This window comes from Oncorhynchus gorbuscha, linkage group LG10 (assembly GCF_021184085.1).
Source record: "Oncorhynchus gorbuscha isolate QuinsamMale2020 ecotype Even-year linkage group LG10, OgorEven_v1.0, whole genome shotgun sequence".
In the NCBI taxonomy this organism is placed as follows: Eukaryota; Metazoa; Chordata; class Actinopteri; order Salmoniformes; family Salmonidae; genus Oncorhynchus; species Oncorhynchus gorbuscha.
Genome location: NC_060182.1, coordinates 98,474,363 through 98,497,562, shown reverse-complemented (window position 1 = coordinate 98,497,562; position 23,200 = coordinate 98,474,363). Strand labels below are relative to the sequence as shown.

The 23,200-nt window shown below is 39.9% G+C and overlaps 1 protein-coding gene across 1 annotated transcript; it reads right to left on the bottom strand.

Annotated features, from left to right (window-relative positions):
- Positions 1-4,729: 4,729 nt before the first annotated feature.
- Positions 4,730-23,188, bottom strand: LOC124047012 (osteoclast stimulatory transmembrane protein-like). The gene is made up of 7 exons (XM_046367756.1): positions 23,090-23,188; positions 22,557-22,651; positions 22,221-22,319; positions 21,902-22,109; positions 5,258-5,437; positions 4,998-5,129; positions 4,730-4,870 (listed from the first exon to the last, which is right to left on the bottom strand). Exons 1-6 carry the CDS (start codon positions 23,186-23,188, stop codon positions 5,004-5,006), a joined length of 807 nt encoding a protein of 268 aa, XP_046223712.1. The 3' UTR covers positions 4,730-4,870; positions 4,998-5,003.
- Between the last annotated feature and the right edge of the window lie 12 nt (positions 23,189-23,200).

Below are 23,200 nucleotides of genomic sequence, written 5' to 3'. Positions count from 1 at the left end.
TTAGCTGAGTAGAGGAGGGAGTCAGTTAGCTGAGTAGAGGAGGGAGTCAGTTAGCTGAGTAGAGGAGGGAGTCAGTTAGCTGAGTGTAGAGGAGAGAGTCAGTTAGCTGAGTGTAGAGGAGTCAGTTAGCTGAGTAGAGGAGGGAGTCTGTTAGCTGAGTAGAGGACCACACAGAGTGCCCTTGTGTAAGCAGGCACCACATGTGCCACAGATTTGAATAAGGCCTGACTGGATAAAGCAAAAAGATATTATTAGACTGAGAGGAAAGACCACGGGCAGTAAATATGAATAATCATACCTAAAGAGAACAACAGAGAACACTGAAGCTCTATAAATGTGTGATGCTACACACAGGACTGTACAGATTCTGGGGGATTCAACCCTCCTGTCCGTCAGCCTCTTGATTTGAGGGGTTAGTAATGAGGCGCTGCCATTACAGTCCCCCTATTCTCTCCTGTAGACGTTCAGTCTCCTTATTAATCTCTGTGTTGTAGTTCATAACGCTTCCCCTTTACAGACAGCTCTATGGTGGTGTCATGTATCTTCCTAACAGGCCTTCTCAACAAGGAGGTGAGAGCCTGGTGTGGGTGCCATTGTAACCCACACAGACAGACACACACCTTCCTCCTCCATAAGGTTCTAGCAGTCTTTTTTTATTTTAATTTTAAAGGAAAACAAGGTCGTGCAATTCTAAAAATAAAAAAAATTCCAAGGCTTATAATAAATAAATAATATGCCATTTAGCAGACGCGTTTATCCAAAGCGACTTACAGTCATGTGTGCATACATTATATGTATGGGTGGTCCCGGGAATCGAACCCACTACCCTGGCGTTACAAGCGGTGGTCCTTCTGTAGCTCAGTTGGTAGAGCATGGCGCTTGTAACGCCAGGGTAGTGGGTTCGATCCCCGGGATCACCCATACGTAGTATGTATGCACACATGACTGTAAGTCGCTTTGGATAAAAGCGTCTGCTAAATGGCATATATTATTATATTACAAGCGCCATGCTCTACCAACTGAGCTACAGAAGGACGTGTTCATGACGTGTTCATATGATATGTACGGGACCAGGGGTCGTATGCCACTGCTGCTACTCAACACAAGCCACTGAACACTGGACATCGGTCCTAACTTTGGCCTATTTTCGTTAGAATTAATTGAATGTATTTTAGAAAATAAGCCTTTAGTCATTTTTTTTAAAAATGTAAGTGTAGATTTTGCCGACAGCACACTCAAAGTACCCTTCCTCTCAGAATAGTACCCTGGAGCCACAGCCATCAATGACGAAAGTGGTCGACGACAACAATAAACGGCAGCACTTGAAATAGCTTTGCCTGCCAGTCCGCTCAACCACTACATGTCTTATCAGATAGCAGCATTTCGGCACCACAGCTCAGGGACAGATCTTTCTTTCTAAGGGAAACATCTAGAGATCAATCCATTTCAACTAGTTGATTACCGCATATAAAAAAATATATAAAAAACCTAAACACAGATTACAGAAAATATGGATTTTGACCGACCGAGGAACGTTTCATTTTTTTACTTTACCGGGGGAGTTCAACTACTCCACGGAGAGAACGCCAGGTCAGTCCTCCCTCTTATTCTGATAGGGATCTGTTGGACTGGAGTCATAGGGAACCTTCTGGTACTACTGAGTCTCATCCACGACCTGAGAAACGGGACAGCATCCGAAGTCAAAGCGCTACTTGCCGGTCTGAGCTCTACAGACCTATTGATCACACTGCTGTGTGCACCTGTGCGCGCAGTCACCTACTACAGACAGACCTGGATCTTGGGAAGCTTGTTGTGCCAAACAGCGGATTGGTTTCAGCACTCCTGCCTGGTCGCCAAAACGTTCACCCTGGCGGCAACAACCGGGGCAAGATGTACCTTTGTTTCAGGCTCCTCTGATAGCAAATATTTTAGCCACATGCACATCTATGGAGCCCTGGCTTTCATCTGGATAGCATCACTGGTCTCCTCCACCCCTCTTACGATATTCGCGTCTTTACAGCCATACCATGACGTCAAGCTGTGCGTAACTGAAATACCATTTTGCGCATCTGGGTTCATGGATGTGTTCTACAAGATCTACCCAACCCTAACTTACCTGGTGCCCATTCTCTTTACCGTTGTGCACTACACCAAGACACTACTGGACACGAAGTCGAAGGGGGACCTTGACGTGACCAGTGTTCAACCCCAGGACAAGGGGGCCACTACGGTGTGGTTATCCGTCAGTGTGGCCAACGCGCTCATGCTACTGCCCGAATGGAGCTCATGGACTTGGGCTCGGTTGGGATACAGTAACAACTACACACCTCCTGTGGGGTTCGTCATCTTCTCTCAGGTCCTCATGTACTCATGTAGCGCTCTGTCTCCCATCATATTCCTCACCGCATATGAAGACGTGCGTCATGGGCTCAAAAGTCTGTGGCTTATTAGAACTTGCAGACGCTCGAAACGCACCAGTAGTAGCACAAGTCCAAATATGGAGGAGAACGGAGCAGAGGGAAGAGGAGCCATTGTCCTCTATCCGCTCGTGGACTTGAAACATGCGTCTTTGGAGACGCCAGAGGGGTGCGATCTGCGCACAGACACTGCAGCGCGGAAGATCTTTCCTGACTTGGAACACTTTTGGACAGAGCGCGTGAACACGCACGATCCACTTCCGTGGGAGTCACAGGAGGAACAATCATACTTTAAATCCTGAATTGATCTGAGCGGACGGAGAGACAGACGATTTTGGGATGAATATAGTTTTGCTGTCCCACAGATGATTTGGAAATGGTCCTCTTTCTGATGTATATGCGTTAGCCTAACTATTGAATTAAAATGACATATTTTTCGCATTATTCATACACTCAGAATTAGTTGCTTCATCTTCAGTTGCCTACCTCTCCTTGTTGTGCATGAGAGTTCAATTGCGTGGTCTCAGTGGGTGTTCTCACTAAGTAGAGTACATGGGCGGAGAATCAAGTCGCAGTTAAACTTAAATATTAAATTAAATTAAATATGATTAGAATGTAGTTTACTACAGTGTCTGTAAATAAATATTGATAATGGAACAAAGAGGGTGCTCAGCCAACGTGAGTCGAAGTACAATGAAAAACATGTAATTATGATTGAAAGGCACAACTCGCACATAGGTGACCATAGGTTAGGTTACCATAGTGACCATAGGTTTAGGTTACCATGGTGACCATAGGTTAGGCTACCATGGTGACCATAGGTTTAGGCTACTATGGTGACCATAGGTTTAGGTTACCATGGTGACCATAGGTTTAGGTTACCATGGTGACCATAGGTTAGGCTACTATGGTGACCATAGGTTAGGTTACTATGGTCACCATAGGTTAGGTTACTATGATCACTTGATGTAAAATGGGACCCAACGAGGCCATATAGTAGGCTTCACACAACCTGTTATTCTGCTCTGTGGTGTCCAAATTGTCCTAAATCAAGCAGGCTGAACACAACAACAAAAAATGCAATTTCAGAATGTTGGGGAGACATGACCCCCTCTCCCCCGTCCCCAGGGAAAGTTGCACCCCTGGTACATTTTATAAATAGATCCAATTGTGTTTATCTTATTTTTAATTACAGTCATGTTTTTAGTAAGAGTCATGTTTTTAGTAAGAGTCATGTTTTTAGTAAGAGTCATGTTTTTAATAACAGTCATGTTTTTAGTAACAGTCATGTTTTAATAACAGTCATGTTTTTAATAACAGTCATGTTTTTAATAACAGTCATGTTTTTAATAACAGTCATGTTTTTAATAACAGTCATGTTTTTAATAAGTCATGTTTTTAATAACAGTCATGTTTTTAATAAGTCATGTTTTTAATACCAGTCATGTTTTTAATAAGTCATGTTTTTAATAAGTCATGTTTTTAATAAGTCATGTTAATACTCACTGATGCTGGTTATCCTCTTTGCATGATCCTAATGAGCTAGATGCCCAAACATAATATGCTCTACGATGTTTAATGTTACTATTAGCCTAGCTATTTGGAAAGTTCTTGAAACTGCATGTCTATTTGGTGTTTGTGCAATTATATTATCGAACTACCTTGAGTTGATTCATTTGACTATTTTCCAGACAACTGATTGGGAGAATACAGTATGTTACAATATGTAAACTGAGTATTTCCAAAACATTAGGAACATCTGCTCTTTCCATGACATAGACTGACCAGGTGAATCCAGGTGAAAGCTATGATCCCGTATTGCTGTCACTTGTTAAATCCACTTCAAATCAGTGTAGATGAAGGGGAGGAGACGGGTTAAATAAGGATTTTTAAGCCATTCTGTAAGTCCAATGTAAATACCTTGCTATAAGAGCCACTTGATATAAACTGGGACCCAACAGGGCCATGTAGTAGGCTTGATATAAACTGGGACCCAACAGGGCCATGTAGTAGGCTTGATATAAACTGGGACCCAACAGGGCCATATACAGGCAGCCTCGAAACAAGCTCCTTGTTCCTGAACTGTCATAATTTTCTCCCGCAGTGTAATCATTAATATGTTTTATAAATAACTGGTGCTGTTTGGTGTAGTGATTAATATGTTTGATAAATAACCAACACTTTTTGGTGTAATGGTAGACAGGGTATTTCCAGTTGGTGTGCTTCCCTATGATGACATTGAAAACAGAGTCAGATGGATAGGTAATGCTGATTTTAATAAGATTTACAGTCAATTATCTTATTGACATGATTGATTGATTAATGTATATGTAGAATCTTGTTCATTTCTAGTCATCGTTGGTCTGCAGTAGAATCGTGTTCATTTCTAGTCATCGTTGGTCTGCAGTAGAATCGTGTTCCCGAGGTTTATGGTCTGATCCGCCTTCCAGTTTCTATAAAGTAGATTTCAATTTTACTTCCTGTATCATAATCACATTATTGATTCATTCAATAATTGATTGATCTAAAGAATGGACATCATGAAGATGTGAAATAACCAAAAAAATACTAATTCCATACACCAATCTAGGAAATATTTCCCTCATCCTCCAGCTTTAATAGAATCTTGTCCCGCAGGTACAAGGCTCGTTCCTCCTCTCTGTCTCTGTAGAAGGACGAGCAGATCTTCCTCCTGATCCTCCTGGAGAACACCTGACATAATAACATCGTAATATGATACATGGCATTTGCAGAAGCTTTTTATCCAAACGTTACGTAGAGTAGTAACGTTTTCAAATGGGTGGCAGCAAACAAAAGAGCTACACAGGACCACCTCTCACCTCTCCCAGAATCATGACCAGGGCGGTGAGGAAGAGGGCTGCGGTGGTAGAGAGGACAGACGGGTCTGGGGGGGACAGGGGACGTACGCAGTCCGGGGGCAACAGCAGGATCCTGTAGCGATACTCTTTGTTCATTTCTCCCGCAGGTTCACGGATAAAGCCAATGATTAGGGCTGTAATCTAAAAACAGAGACAGAGGGTGGAGCATTGTGGATGGTAATACAGCTGAAACTGTTGAACCGGGTAACGTAACCGGGTAACGTAACCAGGTAACGTAACCGGGTAACGTAACCAGGTAACGTAACCAGATAATCTAACCAGGTAACGTAACCAGGTAACGTAACCAGGTAACGTAACCAGATAATCTAACCAGGTAACGTAACCAGATAATCTAACCAGGTAACGTAACCAGGTAGCGTAACCAGATAATCTAACCAGGTAACGTAACCAGGTAACGTAACCAGATAATCTAACCAGGTAACGTAACCAGATAATCTAACCAGGTAACGTAACCAGATAATCTAACCAGGTAACGTAACCAGATAATCTAACCAGGTAACGTAACCAGATAATCTAACCAGGTAACGTAACCAGATAATCTAACCAGGTAACGTAACCAGGTAGCGTAACCAGGTAATCTAACCAGGTAGTGTAACCAAGTAATCTAACCAGGTAATCTAACCAGGTAATATAACCAGGTAACATAACCAGATAATCTAACCAGGTAGTGTAACCAGGTAACGTAACCAGGTAACATAACCAGATAATCTAACCAGGTAATCTAACCAGATAATCTAACCAGGTAATCTAACCAGATAATCTAACCAGATAATCTAACCAGGTAACGTAACCAGGTAATCTAACCAGGTAATCTAACCAGATAATCTAACCAGGTAACATGACCAGATAATCTAACCAGGTAACGTAACCAGGTAACGTAACCAGATAATCTAACCAGGTAATGTAACCAGGTAACATAACCAGATAATCTAACCAGGTAACGTAACCAGGTAATCTAACCAGGTAGTGTAACCAGATAATCTAACCAGGTAATCTAACCAGATAATCTAACCAGGTAACGTAACCAGATAATCTAACCAGGTAATCTAACCAGATAATCTAACCAGGTAATCTAACCAGATAATCTAACCAGGTAACGTAACCAGATAATCTAACCAGGTAATCTAACCAGATAATCTAACCAGGTAACGTAACCAGGTAATCTAACCAGGTAGTGTAACCAGGTAATCTAACCAGATAATCTAACCAGGTAATCTAACCAGGTAGTGTAACCAGGTAACGTAACCAGGTAATCTAACCAGGTAGTGTAACCAGGTAACGTAACCAGATAATCTAACCAGGTAATCTAACCAGGTAGTGTAACCAGGTAACGTAACCAGATAATCTAACCAGGTAATCTAACCAGGTAGTGTAACCAGGTAACATAACCAGGTAATCTAACCAGGTAGTGTAACCAGGTAACGTAACCAGATAATCTAACCATGCAGTGTAACCAGGTAGTGTAACCAGGTAACATAACCAGGTAACATAACCAGATAATCTAACCAGGTAACGTAACCAGATAATCTAACCAGGTAATCTAACCAGGTAACATAACCAGATAATCTAACCAGGTAGTGTAACCAGGTAATCTAACCAGGTAATCTAACCAGGTAACATAACCAGGTAATCTAACCAGGTAACATAACCAGATAATCTAACCAGGTAACGTAACCAGGTAGTCTAACCAGGTAGTGTAACCAGATAACGTAACCAGGTAACATAACCAGATAATCTAACCAGGTAACGTAACCAGGTAACATAACCAGGTAACGTAACCAGGTAACATAACCAGATAATCTAACCAGGTAACGTAACCAGGTAACATAACCAGATAATCTAACCAGGTAGTGTAACCAGGTAACATAACCAGATAATCTAACCAGGTAGTGTAACCAGGTAATCTAACCAGGTAATCTAACCAGGTAACATAACCAGGTAATCTAACCAGGTAATATAACCAGATAATCTAACCAGGTAACATAACCAGATAATCTAACCAGGTAACATAACCAGGTAATCTAACCAGATAACATAACCAGATAATCTAACCAGGTAGTGTAACCAAGTAATCTAACCAGGTAATCTAACCAGGTAACATAACCAGGTAATCTAACCAGGTAATATAACCAGGTAACATAACCAGGTAATCTAACCAGGTAATGTAACCAAGTAATCTAACCATGCAGTGTAACCAGGTAGTGTAACCAGGTAACGTAACCAGGTAACGTAACCAGGTAACGTAACCAGATAATCTAACCAGGTAACATAACCAGGTAACATAACCAGGTAATCTAACCAGGTAATGTAACCAAGTAATCTAACCATGCAGTGTAACCAGGTAGTGTAACCAGGTAACGTAACCAGGTAATCTAACCAGGTAACGTAACCAGATAATCTAACCAGGTAACGTAACCAGATAATCTAACCAGGTAACGTAACCAGGTAACGTAACCAGATAATCTAACCAGATAATCTAACCAGGTAACGTAACCAGATAATCTAACCAGGTAACGTAACCAGATAATCTAACCATGTAGTGTAACCAGATAATCTAACCAGGTAACGTAACCAGATAATCTAACCAGGTAACGTAACCAGATAATCTAACCAGGTAACGTAACCAGATAATCTAACCAGGTAACGTAACCAGATAATCTAACCAGGTAACGTAACCAGGTAACGTAACCAGGTAACGTAACCAGATAATCTAACCAGGTAACGTAACCAGGTAACGTAACCAGATAATCTAACCAGGTAGTGTAACCAGGTAGTGTAACCAGGTAACGTAACCAGATAATCTAACCAGGTAGTGTAACCAGGTAACATAACCAGATAATCTAACCAGGTAACGTAACCAGGTAGTCTAACCAGGTAACGTAACCAGGTAACGTAACCAGGTAACGTAACCAGGTAACGTAACCAGATAATCTAACCAGGTAACGTAACCAGGTAACATAACCAGGTAATCTAACCAGGTAACATAACCAGATAATCTAACCAGGTAGTGTAACCAGGTAACATAACCAGATAATCTAACCAGGTAGTGTAACCAAGTAATCTAACCAGGTAATATAACCAGGTAACATAACCAGGTAATCTAACCAGGTAATGTAACCAAGTAATCTAACCATGCAGTGTAACCAGGTAGTGTAACCAGGTAACGTAACCAGGTAACGTAACCAGGTAACGTAACCAGGTAACATAACCAGGTAATCTAACCAGGTAACGTAACCAGATAATCTAACCAGGTAACGTAACCAGATAATCTAACCAGGTAACGTAACCAGGTAACGTAACCAGGTAACGTAACCAGATAATGTGCCCAGGTAGTGTAACCAGGTAACGTAACCAGGTAACGTAACCAGGTAATCTAACCAGGTAATCTAACCAGGTAATCTAACCAGGTAATCTAACCAGGTAACCTAACCAGGTAACGTAACCAGGTAACGTAACCAGGTAATCTAACCAGGTAATCTAACCAGGTAATCTAACCAGGTAACGTAACCAGGTAACGTAACCAGATAATCTAACCAGGTAACGTAACCAGGTAGCGTAACCAGGTAATCTAACCAGGTAGTGTAACCAAGTAATCTAACCAGGTAATCTAACCAGGTAATATAACCAGGTAACATAACCAGATAATCTAACCAGGTAGTGTAACCAGGTAACATAACCAGGTAATCTAACCAGGTAATCTAACCAGGTAACATAACCAGGTAATCTAACCAGGTAATATAACCAGGTAACATAACCAGGTAATCTAACCAGGTAATGTAACCAAGTAATCTAACCATGCAGTGTAACCAAGTAATCTAACCATGCAGTGTAACCAGGTAGTGTAACCAGGTAACGTAACCAGATAATCTAACCAGGTAATCTAACCAGATAATCTAACCAGGTAACATGACCAGATAATCTAACCAGGTAACGTAACCAGATAATCTAACCAGGTAACGTAACCAGGTAACATAACCAGATAATCTAACCAGGTAACGTAACCAGGTAATCTAACCAGGTAGTGTAACCAGATAATCTAACCAGGTAATCTAACCAGATAATCCAACCAGGTAACGTAACCAGATAATCTAACCAGGTAATCTAACCAGATAATCTAACCAGGTAATCTAACCAGATAATCTAACCAGGTAATCTAACCAGATAATCTAACCAGATAATCTAACCAGGTAACGTAACCAGGTAACATAACCAGATAATCTAACCAGATAATCTAACCAGGTAACGTAACCAGGTAACATAACCAGATAATCTAACCAGGTAACGTAACCAGGTAATCTAACCAGGTAGTGTAACCAGATAATCTAACCAGGTAATCTAACCAGATAATCTAACCAGGTAACGTAACCAGATAATCTAACCAGGTAATCTAACCAGATAATCTAACCAGGTAATCTAACCAGATAATCTAACCAGATAATCTAACCAGATAATCTAACCAGATAATCTAACCAGATAATCTAACCAGATAATCTAACCAGATAATCTAACCAGATAATCTAACCAGGTAATCTAACCAGATAATCTAACCAGATAATCTAACCAGATAATCTAACCAGGTAATCTAACCAGATAATCTAACCAGATAATCTAACCAGATAATATAACCAGGTAATCTAACCAGATAATCTAACCAGGTAATCTAACCAGATAATCTAACCAGATAATCTAACCAGGTAACGTAACCAGGTAATCTAACCAGGTAATCTAACCAGATAATCTAACCAGGTAATCTAACCAGATAATCTAACCAGGTAACATGACCAGATAATCTAACCAGGTAACGTAACCAGGTAACGTAACCAGATAATCTAACCAGGTAACGTAACCAGGTAACATAACCAGATAATCTAACCAGGTAACGTAACCAGGTAATCTAACCAGGTAGTGTAACCAGATAATCTAACCAGGTAATCTAACCAGATAATCTAACCAGGTAACGTAACCAGATAATCTAACCAGGTAATCTAACCAGAAAATCTAACCAGGTAATCTAACCAGATAATCTAACCAGGTAACGTAACCAGGTAATCTAACCAGGTAATCTAACCAGATAATCTAACCAGGTAATCTAACCAGATAATCTAACCAGGTAACGTAACCAGGTAATCTAACCAGGTAGTGTAACCAGGTAACGTAACCAGATAATCTAACCAGGTAATCTAACCAGGTAGTGTAACCAGGTAACGTAACCAGGTAATCTAACCAGGTAGTGTAACCAGGTAACGTAACCAGATAATCTAACCAGGTAATCTAACCAGGTAGTGTAACCAGGTAACGTAACCAGGTAATCTAACCAGGTAGTGTAACCAGGTAACGTAACCAGATAATCTAACCATGCAGTGTAACCAGGTAGTGTAACCAGGTAACATAACCAGGTAACATAACCAGATAATCTAACCAGGTAACGTAACCAGATAATCTAACCAGGTAATCTAACCAGGTAACATAACCAGATAATCTAACCAGGTAGTGTAACCAGGTAATCTAACCAGGTAATCTAACCAGGTAACATAACCAGGTAATCTAACCAGGTAACATAACCAGATAATCTAACCAGGTAACGTAACCAGGTAGTCTAACCAGGTAGTGTAACCAGATAACGTAACCAGGTAACATAACCAGATAATCTAACCAGGTAACGTAACCAGGTAACATAACCAGGTAACGTAACCAGGTAACATAACCAGATAATCTAACCAGGTAGTGTAACCAGGTAACATAACCAGATAATCTAACCAGGTAACGTATCCAGGTAACATAACCAGATAATCTAACCAGGTAGTGTAACCAGGTAACATAACCAGATAATCTAACCAGGTAGTGTAACCAGGTAATCTAACCAGGTAATCTAACCAGGTAACATAACCAGGTAATCTAACCAGGTAATATAACCAGATAATCTAACCAGGTAACATAACCAGGTAATCTAACCAGGTAACATAACCAGATAATCTAACCAGGTAGTGTAACCAAGTAATCTAACCAGGTAATCTAACCAGGTAACATAACCAGGTAATCTAACCAGGTAATATAACCAGGTAACATAACCAGGTAATCTAACCAGGTAATGTAACCAAGTAATCTAACCATGCAGTGTAACCAGGTAGTGTAACCAGGTAACGTAACCAGGTAACGTAACCAGGTAACGTAACCAGATAATCTAACCAGGTAACATAACCAGGTAATCTAACCAGGTAACATAACCAGATAATCTAACCAGGTAGTGTAACCAGGTAACATAACCAGATAATCTAACCAGGTAGTGTAACCAGGTAATCTAACCAGGTAATCTAACCAGGTAACATAACCAGGTAATCTAACCAGGTAACATAACCAGATAATCTAACCAGGTAGTGTAACCAAGTAATCTAACCAGGTAATCTAACCAGGTAACATAACCAGGTAATCTAACCAGGTAATATAACCAGGTAACATAACCAGGTAATCTAACCAGGTAATGTAACCAAGTAATCTAACCATGCAGTGTAACCAGGTAGTGTAACCAGGTAACGTAACCAGGTAACGTAACCAGGTAACGTAACCAGATAATCTAACCAGGTAACGTAACCAGATAATCTAACCAGGTAACGTAACCAGGTAACGTAACCAGATAATCTAACCAGATAATCTAACCAGGTAACGTAACCAGATAATCTAACCAGGTAACGTAACCAGATAATCTAACCATGTAGTAACCAGTAACCAGATAATCTAACCAGGTAACGTAACCAGATAATCTAACCAGGTAACGTAACCAGATAATCTAACCAGGTAACGTAACCAGATAATCTAACCAGGTAACGTAACCAGATAATCTAACCAGGTAACGTAACCAGGTAACGTAACCAGATAATCTAACCAGGTAACGTAACCAGGTAACGTAACCAGATAATCTAACCAGGTAACGTAACCAGATAATCTAACCAGGTAACGTAACCAGGTAACGTAACCAGATAATCTAACCAGGTAGTGTAACCAGGTAGTGTAACCAGGTAACGTAACCAGATAATCTAACCAGGTAGTGTAACCAGGTAACATAACCAGATAATCTAACCAGGTAACGTAACCAGGTAGTCTAACCAGGTAACGTAACCAGGTAACGTAACCAGGTAACGTAACCAGATAATCTAACCAGGTAACGTAACCAGATAATCTAACCAGGTAACGTAACCAGATAATCTAACCAGGTAACGTAACCAGGTAACGTAACCAGATAATGTGCCCAGGTAGTGTAACCAGGTAACGTAACCAGGTAATCTAACCAGGTAATCTAACCAGGTAATCTAACCAGGTAACGTAACCAGGTAACCTAACCAGGTAACGTAACCAGATAATCTAACCAGGTAACGTAACCAGGTAACGTAACCAGATAATCTAACCAGGTAGTGTAACCAGGTAGTGTAACCAGGTAACGTAACCAGATAATCTAACCAGGTAGTGTAACCAGGTAACATAACCAGATAATCTAACCAGGTAACGTAACCAGGTAGTCTAACCAGGTAACGTAACCAGGTAACGTAACCAGGTAACGTAACCAGATAATCTAACCAGGTAACGTAACCAGGTAACGTAACCAGGTAACATAACCAGGTAATCTAACCAGGTAACATAACCAGATAATCTAACCAGGTAGTGTAACCAGGTAACATAACCAGATAATCTAACCAGGTAGTGTAACCAAGTAATCTAACCAGGTAATATAACCAGGTAACATAACCAGGTAATCTAACCAGGTAATGTAACCAAGTAATCTAACCATGCAGTGTAACCAGGTAGTGTAACCAGGTAGTGTAACCAGGTAACGTAACCAGGTAACGTAACCAGGTAACATAACCAGGTAATCTAACCAGGTAACGTAACCAGATAATCTAACCAGGTAACGTAACCAGATAATCTAACCAGGTAACGTAACCAGGTAACGTAACCAGATAATGTGCCCAGGTAGTGTAACCAGGTAACGTAACCAGGTAATCTAACCAGGTAATCTAACCAGGTAATCTAACCAGGTAACGTAACCAGGTAACCTAACCAGGTAATCTAACCAGGTAACATAACCAGATAATCTAACCAGGTAGTGTAACCAGGTAATCTAACCAGGTAATCTAACCAGGTAACATAACCAGGTAATCTAACCAGGTAACATAACCAGATAATCTAACCAGGTAGTGTAACCAAGTAATCTAACCAGGTAATCTAACCAGGTAACATAACCAGGTAATCTAACCAGGTAATATAACCAGGTAACATAACCAGGTAATCTAACCAGGTAATGTAACCAAGTAATCTAACCATGCAGTGTAACCAGGTAGTGTAACCAGGTAACGTAACCAGGTAACGTAACCAGGTAACGTAACCAGATAATCTAACCAGGTAACGTAACCAGATAATCTAACCAGGTAACGTAACCAGGTAACGTAACCAGATAATCTAACCAGATAATCTAACCAGGTAACGTAACCAGATAATCTAACCAGGTAACGTAACCAGATAATCTAACCATGTAGTGTAACCAGATAATCTAACCAGGTAACGTAACCAGATAATCTAACCAGGTAACGTAACCAGATAATCTAACCAGGTAACGTAACCAGATAATCTAACCAGGTAACGTAACCAGATAATCTAACCAGGTAACGTAACCAGGTAACGTAACCAGATAATCTAACCAGGTAACGTAACCAGGTAACGTAACCAGATAATCTAACCAGGTAACGTAACCAGATAATCTAACCAGGTAACGTAACCAGGTAACGTAACCAGATAATCTAACCAGGTAGTGTAACCAGGTAGTGTAACCAGGTAACGTAACCAGATAATCTAACCAGGTAGTGTAACCAGGTAACATAACCAGATAATCTAACCAGGTAACGTAACCAGGTAGTCTAACCAGGTAACGTAACCAGGTAACGTAACCAGGTAACGTAACCAGATAATCTAACCAGGTAACGTAACCAGGTAACGTAACCAGGTAACATAACCAGGTAATCTAACCAGGTAACATAACCAGATAATCTAACCAGGTAGTGTAACCAGGTAACATAACCAGATAATCTAACCAGGTAGTGTAACCAAGTAATCTAACCAGGTAATATAACCAGGTAACATAACCAGGTAATCTAACCAGGTAATGTAACCAAGTAATCTAACCATGCAGTGTAACCAGGTAGTGTAACCAGGTAACGTAACCAGGTAACGTAACCAGGTAACGTAACCAGGTAACATAACCAGGTAATCTAACCAGGTAACGTAACCAGATAATCTAACCAGGTAACGTAACCAGATAATCTAACCAGGTAACGTAACCAGGTAACGTAACCAGATAATGTGCCCAGGTAGTGTAACCAGGTAACGTAACCAGGTAATCTAACCAGGTAATCTAACCAGGTAATCTAACCAGGTAACGTAACCAGGTAACCTAACCAGGTAATCTAACCAGGTAATCTAACCAGGTAATCTAACCAGGTAATCTAACCAGGTAACCTAACCACGTAACGTAACCACATAACCTAACCACGTAACGTAACCAGGTAACGTAACCAGGTAACCTAACCACGTAACGTAACCAGGTAACGTAACCAGGTAACGTAACCAGGTAACGTAACCAGGTAACATAACCAGATAATCTAACCAGGTAACATAACCAGGTAATCTAACCAGGTAATCTAACCAGGTAACCTAACCAGGTAATCTAACCAGGTAATCTAACCAGGTAATCTAACCAGGTAATCTAACCAGGTAACCTAACCACGTAACGTAACCACATAACCTAACCACGTAACGTAACCAGGTAACGTAACCAGGTAACCTAACCACGTAACGTAACCAGGTAACGTAACCAGATAATCTAACCAGGTAACGTAACCAGGTAACGTAACCAGATAATGTGCCCAGGTAGTGTAACCAGGTAACGTAACCAGGTAACGTAACCAGGTAACGTAACCAGGTAATCTAACCAGGTAATCTAACCAGGTAATCTAACCAGGTAATCTAACCAGGTAACCTAACCAGGTAACGTAACCAGGTAACGTAACCAGGTAATCTAACCAGGTAATCTAACCAGGTAATCTAACCAGGTAACGTAACCAGGTAACCTAACCAGGTAATCTAACCAGGTAATCTAACCAGGTAATCTAACCAGGTAATCTAACCAGGTAACCTAACCACGTAACGTAACCACATAACCTAACCACGTAACGTAACCAGGTAACGTAACCAGGTAACCTAACCACGTAACGTAACCAGGTAACGTAACCAGGTAACGTAACCAGGTAACGTAACCAGGTAACGTAACCAGGTAACATAACCAGATAATCTAACCAGGTAACATAACCAGGTAACGTAACCAGATAATCTAACCAGGTAGTGTTACCAGGTAACGTAACCAGATAATCTAACCAGGTAACGTAACCAGGTAGTGTAACCTGATAATCTAACCAGGTAACGTAACCAGGTAGCGTAACCAGGTAGCGTAACCAGGTAACGTAACCAGGTAACGTAACCAGATAATCTAACCAGATAATCCAACCAGGTAACGTGCCCAGGTAATCTAACCAGGTAACGTGCCCAGGTAATCTAACCAGGTAACGTAACCAGGTAACGTGCCCAGGTAATCTAACCAGGTAATCTAACCAGGTAACGTAACCAGGTAACGTAACCAGATAATCTAACCAGGTAGTGTAACCAGGTAATCTAACCAGGTAATCTAACCAGGTAACGTAACCAGGTAACGTAACCAGATAATCTAACCAGGTAACGTAACCAGATAATCTAACCAGGTAGTGTAACCAGATAATCTAACCAGGTAATCTAACCAGGTAATCTAACCAGGTAGTGTAACCAGGTAATCTAACCAGGTAGTGTAACCAGATAATCTAACCAGGTAGTGTAACCAGGTAACATGACCAGATAATCTAACCAGGTAGTGTAACCAGGTAACATAATCAGATAATCTAACCAGGTAACGTAACCAGATAATCTAACCAGGTAACGTAACCAGATAATCTAACCAGGTAACGTAACCAGGTAATATAACCAGGTAATGTAACCAGGTAATCTAACCAGGTAATCTAACCAGGTAATCTAACTAGGTAACCTAACCACGTAACGTAACCACGTAACCTAACCACGTAACGTAACCAGGTAACGTAACCAGGTAACGTAACCAGGTAATGTAACCAGGTAACGTAACCAGGTAACGTAACCAGGTAACGTAACCAGGTAATCTAACCAGGTAATCTAACCAGGTAATCTAACCAGGTAATCTAACCACGTAACCTAACCACGTAACCTAACCACGTAATGTAACCAGGTAACGTAAACAGGTAACGTAACCAGGTAACGTAACCAGGTAACGTAACCAGGTAACGTAACCAGATAATCTAACCAGGTAACATAACCAGGTAACGTAACCAGATAATCTAACCAGGTAACGTAACCAGGTAACGTAACCAGATAATCTAACCAGGTAACGTAACCAGATAATCTAACCAGGTAACGTAACCAGGTAATCTAACCAGGTAACGTAACCAGATAATCTAACCAGGTAACATAACCAGGTAACGTAACCAGATAATCTAACCAGGTAACGTAACCAGGTAACGTAACCAGATAATCTAACCAGGTAACGTAACCAGATAATCTAACCAGGTAACGTAACCAGGTAGTGTAACCAGATAATCTAACCAGGTAACGTAACCAGGTAGCGTAACCAGGTAACGTAACCAGATAATCTAACCAGGTAACGTAACCAGATAATCTAACCAGATAATCCAACCAGGTAACGTGCCCAGGTAATCTAACCAGGTAACGTGCCCAGGTAATCTAACCAGGTAACGTGCCCAGGTAATCTAACCAGGTAACGTAACCAGGTAACGTGCCCAGGTAATCTAACCAGGTAACGTAACCAGGTAACGTAACCAGATAATCTAACCAGGTAACGTAACCAGATAATCTAACCAGGTAGTGTAACCAGGTAATCTAACCAGGTAACGTAACCAGATAATCTAACCAGGTAATCTAACCAGGTAATCTAACCAGGTAGTGTAACCAGGTAATCTAACCAGGTAGTGTAACCAGGTAACGTAACCAGATAATCTAACCAGGTAATCTAACCAGGTAGTGTAAACAGGTAACATAACCAGATAATCTAACCAGGTAACGTAACCAGATAATCTAACCAGGTAATCTAACCAGGTAACGTAACCAGGTAGTGTAACCAGGTAATCTAACCAGGTAGTGTAACCAGGTAACGTAACCAGATAATCTAACCAGGTAGTGTAACCAGGTAACATAACCAGATAATCTAACCAGGTAACGTAACCAGGTAGTGTAACCAGGTAACATAACCAGATAATCTAACCAGGTAACGTAACCAGGTAGTGTAAACAGGTAACATAACCAGATAATCTAACCAGGTAACGTAACCAGGTAACGTAAACAGGTAACATAACCAGATAATCTAACCAGGTAACGTAACCAGGTAACGTAAACAGGTAATCTAACCAGATAATCTAACCAGGTAACGTAACCAGGTAACATAACCAGATAATCTAACCAGGTAACGTGCCCAGGTAACATAACCAGATAATCTAATCAGGTAGTGTAACCAGATAATCTAACCAGGTAACGTAACCAGGTAACATAACCAGATAATCTAACCAGGTAACGTAACCAGGTAACATAACCAGATAATCTAACCAGGTAGTGTAACCAGGTAACATAACCAGATAATCTAACCAGGTAACGTAACCAGGTAACATAACCAGATAATCTAACCAGGTAACGTGCCCAGGTAATCTAACCAGGTAGTGTAACCAGATAACGTAACCAGATAATCTAACCAGATAATCTAACCAGGTAACATAACCAGGTAACGTAACCAGATAATCTAACCAGGTAACATAACCAGGTAACGTAACCAGATAATCTAACCAGGTAGTGTAACCAGGTAATCTAACCAGGTAGTGTAACCAGGTAACGTAACCAGGTAACGTAACCAGGTAATCTAAACAGGTAATATAACCAGGTAACGTAACCAGGTAATCTAAACAGGTAATATAACCAGGTGACATAACCAGGTAATCTAATCAGGTAGTCTAACCAAGTAATCTAACCAGGTAACGTAACCAGATAATCTAACCAGGTAACGTAACCAGGCAACGTAACCAGATAATCTAACCAGGTAACGTGCCCAGGTAATCTAACCAGGTAGTGTAACCAGGTAACGTAACCAGATAATCTAACCAGGTAATGTAACCAGGATACGTAACCAGATAATCTAACCAGGTAACGTAACCAGGTAACGTAACCAGATAATCTAACCAGGTAGTGTAACCAGGTAATCTAACCAGATAATCTAACCAGGTAACGTGCCCAGGTAATCTAACCAGGTAGTGTAACCAGGTAACGTAACCAGATAATCTAACCAGGTAGTGTAACCAGGTAACATAACCAGATAATCTAACCAGGTAGTGTAACCAGGTAACATAACCAGATAATCTAACCAGGTAACGTAACCAGGTAACATAACCAGATAATCTAACCAGGTAGTGTAACCAGGTAACATAACCAGATAATCTAACCAGGTAACGTAACCAGGTAACATAACCAGATAATCTAACCAGGTAACGTGCCCAGGTAATCTAACCAGGTAGTGTAACCAGATAACGTAACCAGATAATCTAACCAGATAATATAACCAGGTAACGTAACCAGGTAATCTAAACAGGTAATATAACCAGGTAACATAACCAGGTAATCTAACCAGGTAGTCTAACCAAGTAATCTAACCAGGTAATCTAACTAGATAATCTAACCAGGTTACGTAACCAGATAATCTAACCATGTAGTGTAACCAGGTAACGTAACCAGGTAACGTAACCAGATAATCTAACCAGGTAACGTAACCAGGTAACGTAACCAGGTAACGTAACCAGGTAGCGTAACCAGGTAGCGTAACCAGGTAACGTAACCAGGTAACGTAACCAGATAATCTAACCAGGTAACGTAACCAGATAATCTAACCAGGTAACGTAACCAGGTAACGTAACCAGGTAACGTAACCAGGTAACGTAACCAGGTAGCGTAACCAGTTAACGTAACCAGGTAGCGTAACCAGGTAACGTAACCAGGTAACGTGCCCAGTTAGTCTAACCAAGTAATCTAACCAGGTAATCTAACTAGATAATCTAACCAGGTTACGTAACCAGATAATCTAACCAGATAATCTAACCAGTCAATGAGTAACTATATATATAATATATAGACAGGGTACCAGAGTCAATGAGTAACTATATATATATAATATATAGACAGGGTACCAGAGTCAATGAGTAACTATATATATATAATATATAGACAGGGTAACAGAGTAAATGAGTAACTATATATATAATATATAGACAGGGTACCAGAATCAATGAGTAACTATATATATAATATATAGACAGGGTACCAGAGTCAATAAGTAACTATATATATAATATATAGACAGGGTACCAGAATCAATGAGTAACGATATATATAATATATAGACAGGGTACCAGAGTCAATGAGTAACGATATATATATAATATATAGACAGGGTGCCAGAGTAAATGAGTAACTATATATATAATATATAGACAGGGTACCAGAATCAATGAGTAACTATATATATATATAATATATAGACAGGGTACCAGAGTAAATGAGTAACTATATATATAATATATAGACAGGGTACCAGAGTCAATGAGTAACTATATATATATAAATATATATATATAATATATACACGGGGTACCAGAGTCAATGAGTAACTATATATATATAATATATAGACAGGGTACCAGTACCGAGTCAATGAGTAACTATATATATATAATATATAGACAGGGTACCAGAGTCAATGAGTAACTATATATATAATATATAGACAGGGTGCCAGAGTCAATGAGTAACTATATATATATAATATATAGACAGGGTGCCAGAGTCAATGAGTAACTATATATATATAATATATAGACAGGGTACCAGAGTCAATGAGTAACTATATATATAATATATAGACAGGGTGCCAGAGTCAATGAGTAACTATATATATATATATAATATATAGACAGGGTACCAGAGTCAATGAGTAACTATATATATAATATATAGACAGGGTACCAGAGTCAATGAGTAACTATATATATATATAATATATAGACAGGGTACCAGAGTCAATGAGTAACTATATATATAATATATAGACAGGGTACCAGAGTCAATGAGTAACTATATATATAATATATAATATATACACGGGGTACCAGAATCAATGAGTAACTATATATATAATATATAGACAGGGTACCAGTACCGAGTCAATGAGTAACTATATATATATATATATATAATATATACACGGGATGCCAGAATCGATGAGTAACTATATATATAATATATAATATATAGACAGGGTACCAGTACCGAGTCAATGAGTAACTATATATATATATATATAATATATACACGGGATGCCAGAATCGATGAGTAACTATATATATAATATATAGACGGGGTGCCAGAATCAATGAGTAACGATATATATATATAATATATAGACAGGGTACCAGTACCGAGTCAATGAGTAACTATATATATATAATATATAATATATAGACGGGGTGCCAGAATCAATGAGTAACTATATATATATATATAATATATAGACAGGGTACCAGTACCGAGTCAATGAGTAACTATATATATATATATATATAATATATAGACAGGGTACCAGAGTCAATGAGTAACTATATATATAATATATAATATATACACGGGGTACCAGAATCAATGAGTAACTATATATATAATATATAGACAGGGTACCAGTACCGAGTCAATGAGTAACTATATATATATATATATAATATATAGACAGGGTACCAGAATCAATGAGTAACTATATATATAATATATAGACAGGGTACCAGTACCGAGTCAATGAGTAACTATATATATATATATATATAATATATAGACAGGGTACCAGAATCAATGAGTAACTATATATATATAATATATAGACAGGGTACCAGAATCAATGAGTAACTATATATATATATATATATATATAGACAGGGTACCAGAATCAATGAGTAACTATATATATAATATATAGACAGGGTACCAGTACCGAGTCAATGAGTAACTATATATATATATATATATATATATATACACGGGATGCCAGAATCGATGAGTAACTATATATATAATATATAATATATAGACAGGGTACCAGTACCGAGTCAATGAGTAACTATATATATATAATATATAATATATAGACGGGATGCCAGAATCAATGAGTAACTATATATATAATATATAATATATAATATATAGACGGGGTACCAGAGTCAATGAGTAACGGCAGATTTTCCCCTCGTCACCGGATCCTTATAAGGCACCCGATCTCCTTCCGCGATATCTCCTTCTTTATTGGGGGGGGGGGAGGGGTGTTGGATGTCTGGAGTAAATTCTTCACGTCCGACTCATGATAGAAAAGTCTTTGTTGAATATACTAACCTTCACACGGAGTGAGATGGTAGTTTTCACCTCAGGAATGTCCTGTGCCCAGCTCAGAGACGTCTGCAGGACAGAGTAGATGAGGTGGTCGAGCCCTAGGACCAGGGCACATACCAGGCAGTAGAAGCCCAGGATGGTGCCTCCCCACAGGCATCGTCTCAGCTCCCTCTGTGTCATCCTCCAGCCCCTGGTCCTCACCAGCCTCTTTCTGTAATCAATCAATCAAATGTACTTTATAAATTCCTTTTACATCAGTAGTTGGCACAAAGTGCTCTACAGATACCCAGCCTGGATCTGAAGAGACCTACAGGTTTCCCACCTGTAGGCCTCTGGGAGCTCCTCCACCCCCCGGGCCCTCAGTAACTCCTGTAGCCGGCGTGTCTGACACACATTGTCATGCTTTAGGTCTGTGAGATACCTGAGGAAAAGAAGAGAACTCCTCGTCTAAACATATGAAATCGGAGCCTGGAACCAAAACTACATCACATCAAATGTATTTTAAAAATCATTTTTCCGTCAGCAGTACACAGATACCCACCCTAAAGAGCAAGCCTCCCTAGAAGAAGGGGACCTACAGTAGTTAGGCAGGAACCTAGAAATAAACCTAGAGAGGAACTCAGAGGGGTGTCCTCTTCAGCTGTATTGGATAGATTACCTGACCAGGTAACTGGCAGAACTCCCCAGCAGCAGCATGATGAAGGAGGAGGCGATGACCTTCTGTGCTACGTGACCTGTGACCTCCAGAGTATCCTGTGTAAGGGAGTTAAGAATTTGCCTTAAGCTGAAAATCTGGTGCCATCGAAAATATTCATTTTTTTGGTGGCACAACTGATTGGTATGTTTTTCAAAGAGGGCGGTGGAGTTCGCGATCAGACTGATGAAGTGAAGCTGTTAGCAACACACTGATGTTGGTTTCACCTGAAGCAGAATTGCGTTATTGAAAACAAAGGCTGCTGCTTGTGTTCAAATAGCGTCAGGATTTTTTTTTTTTTTGCAAACTACGACAATAACCCTTTCCTAAACTCAACCTAATTCTCCTAACCTGCTATGTTAATTATTATAACCTTCTGATTAAGTTCTCCTAACCTGCTATAAAAAGTTACGTCTGCCATACTCCCCATCTAGTCAAAACCCGGCAGGCCTGCCCCGCAGAACAACGTGAGTTTCCAATAACACGATACACCTCACCTGCATGGCTTTGAACTCAGCCTTCAGTCTGGCCGAGGCGTTTCTGATACCCATCTTCATCTCCTCGACATCCACTCTGGTGCCATCGAAAATATTCATTTTTTTGGTGGC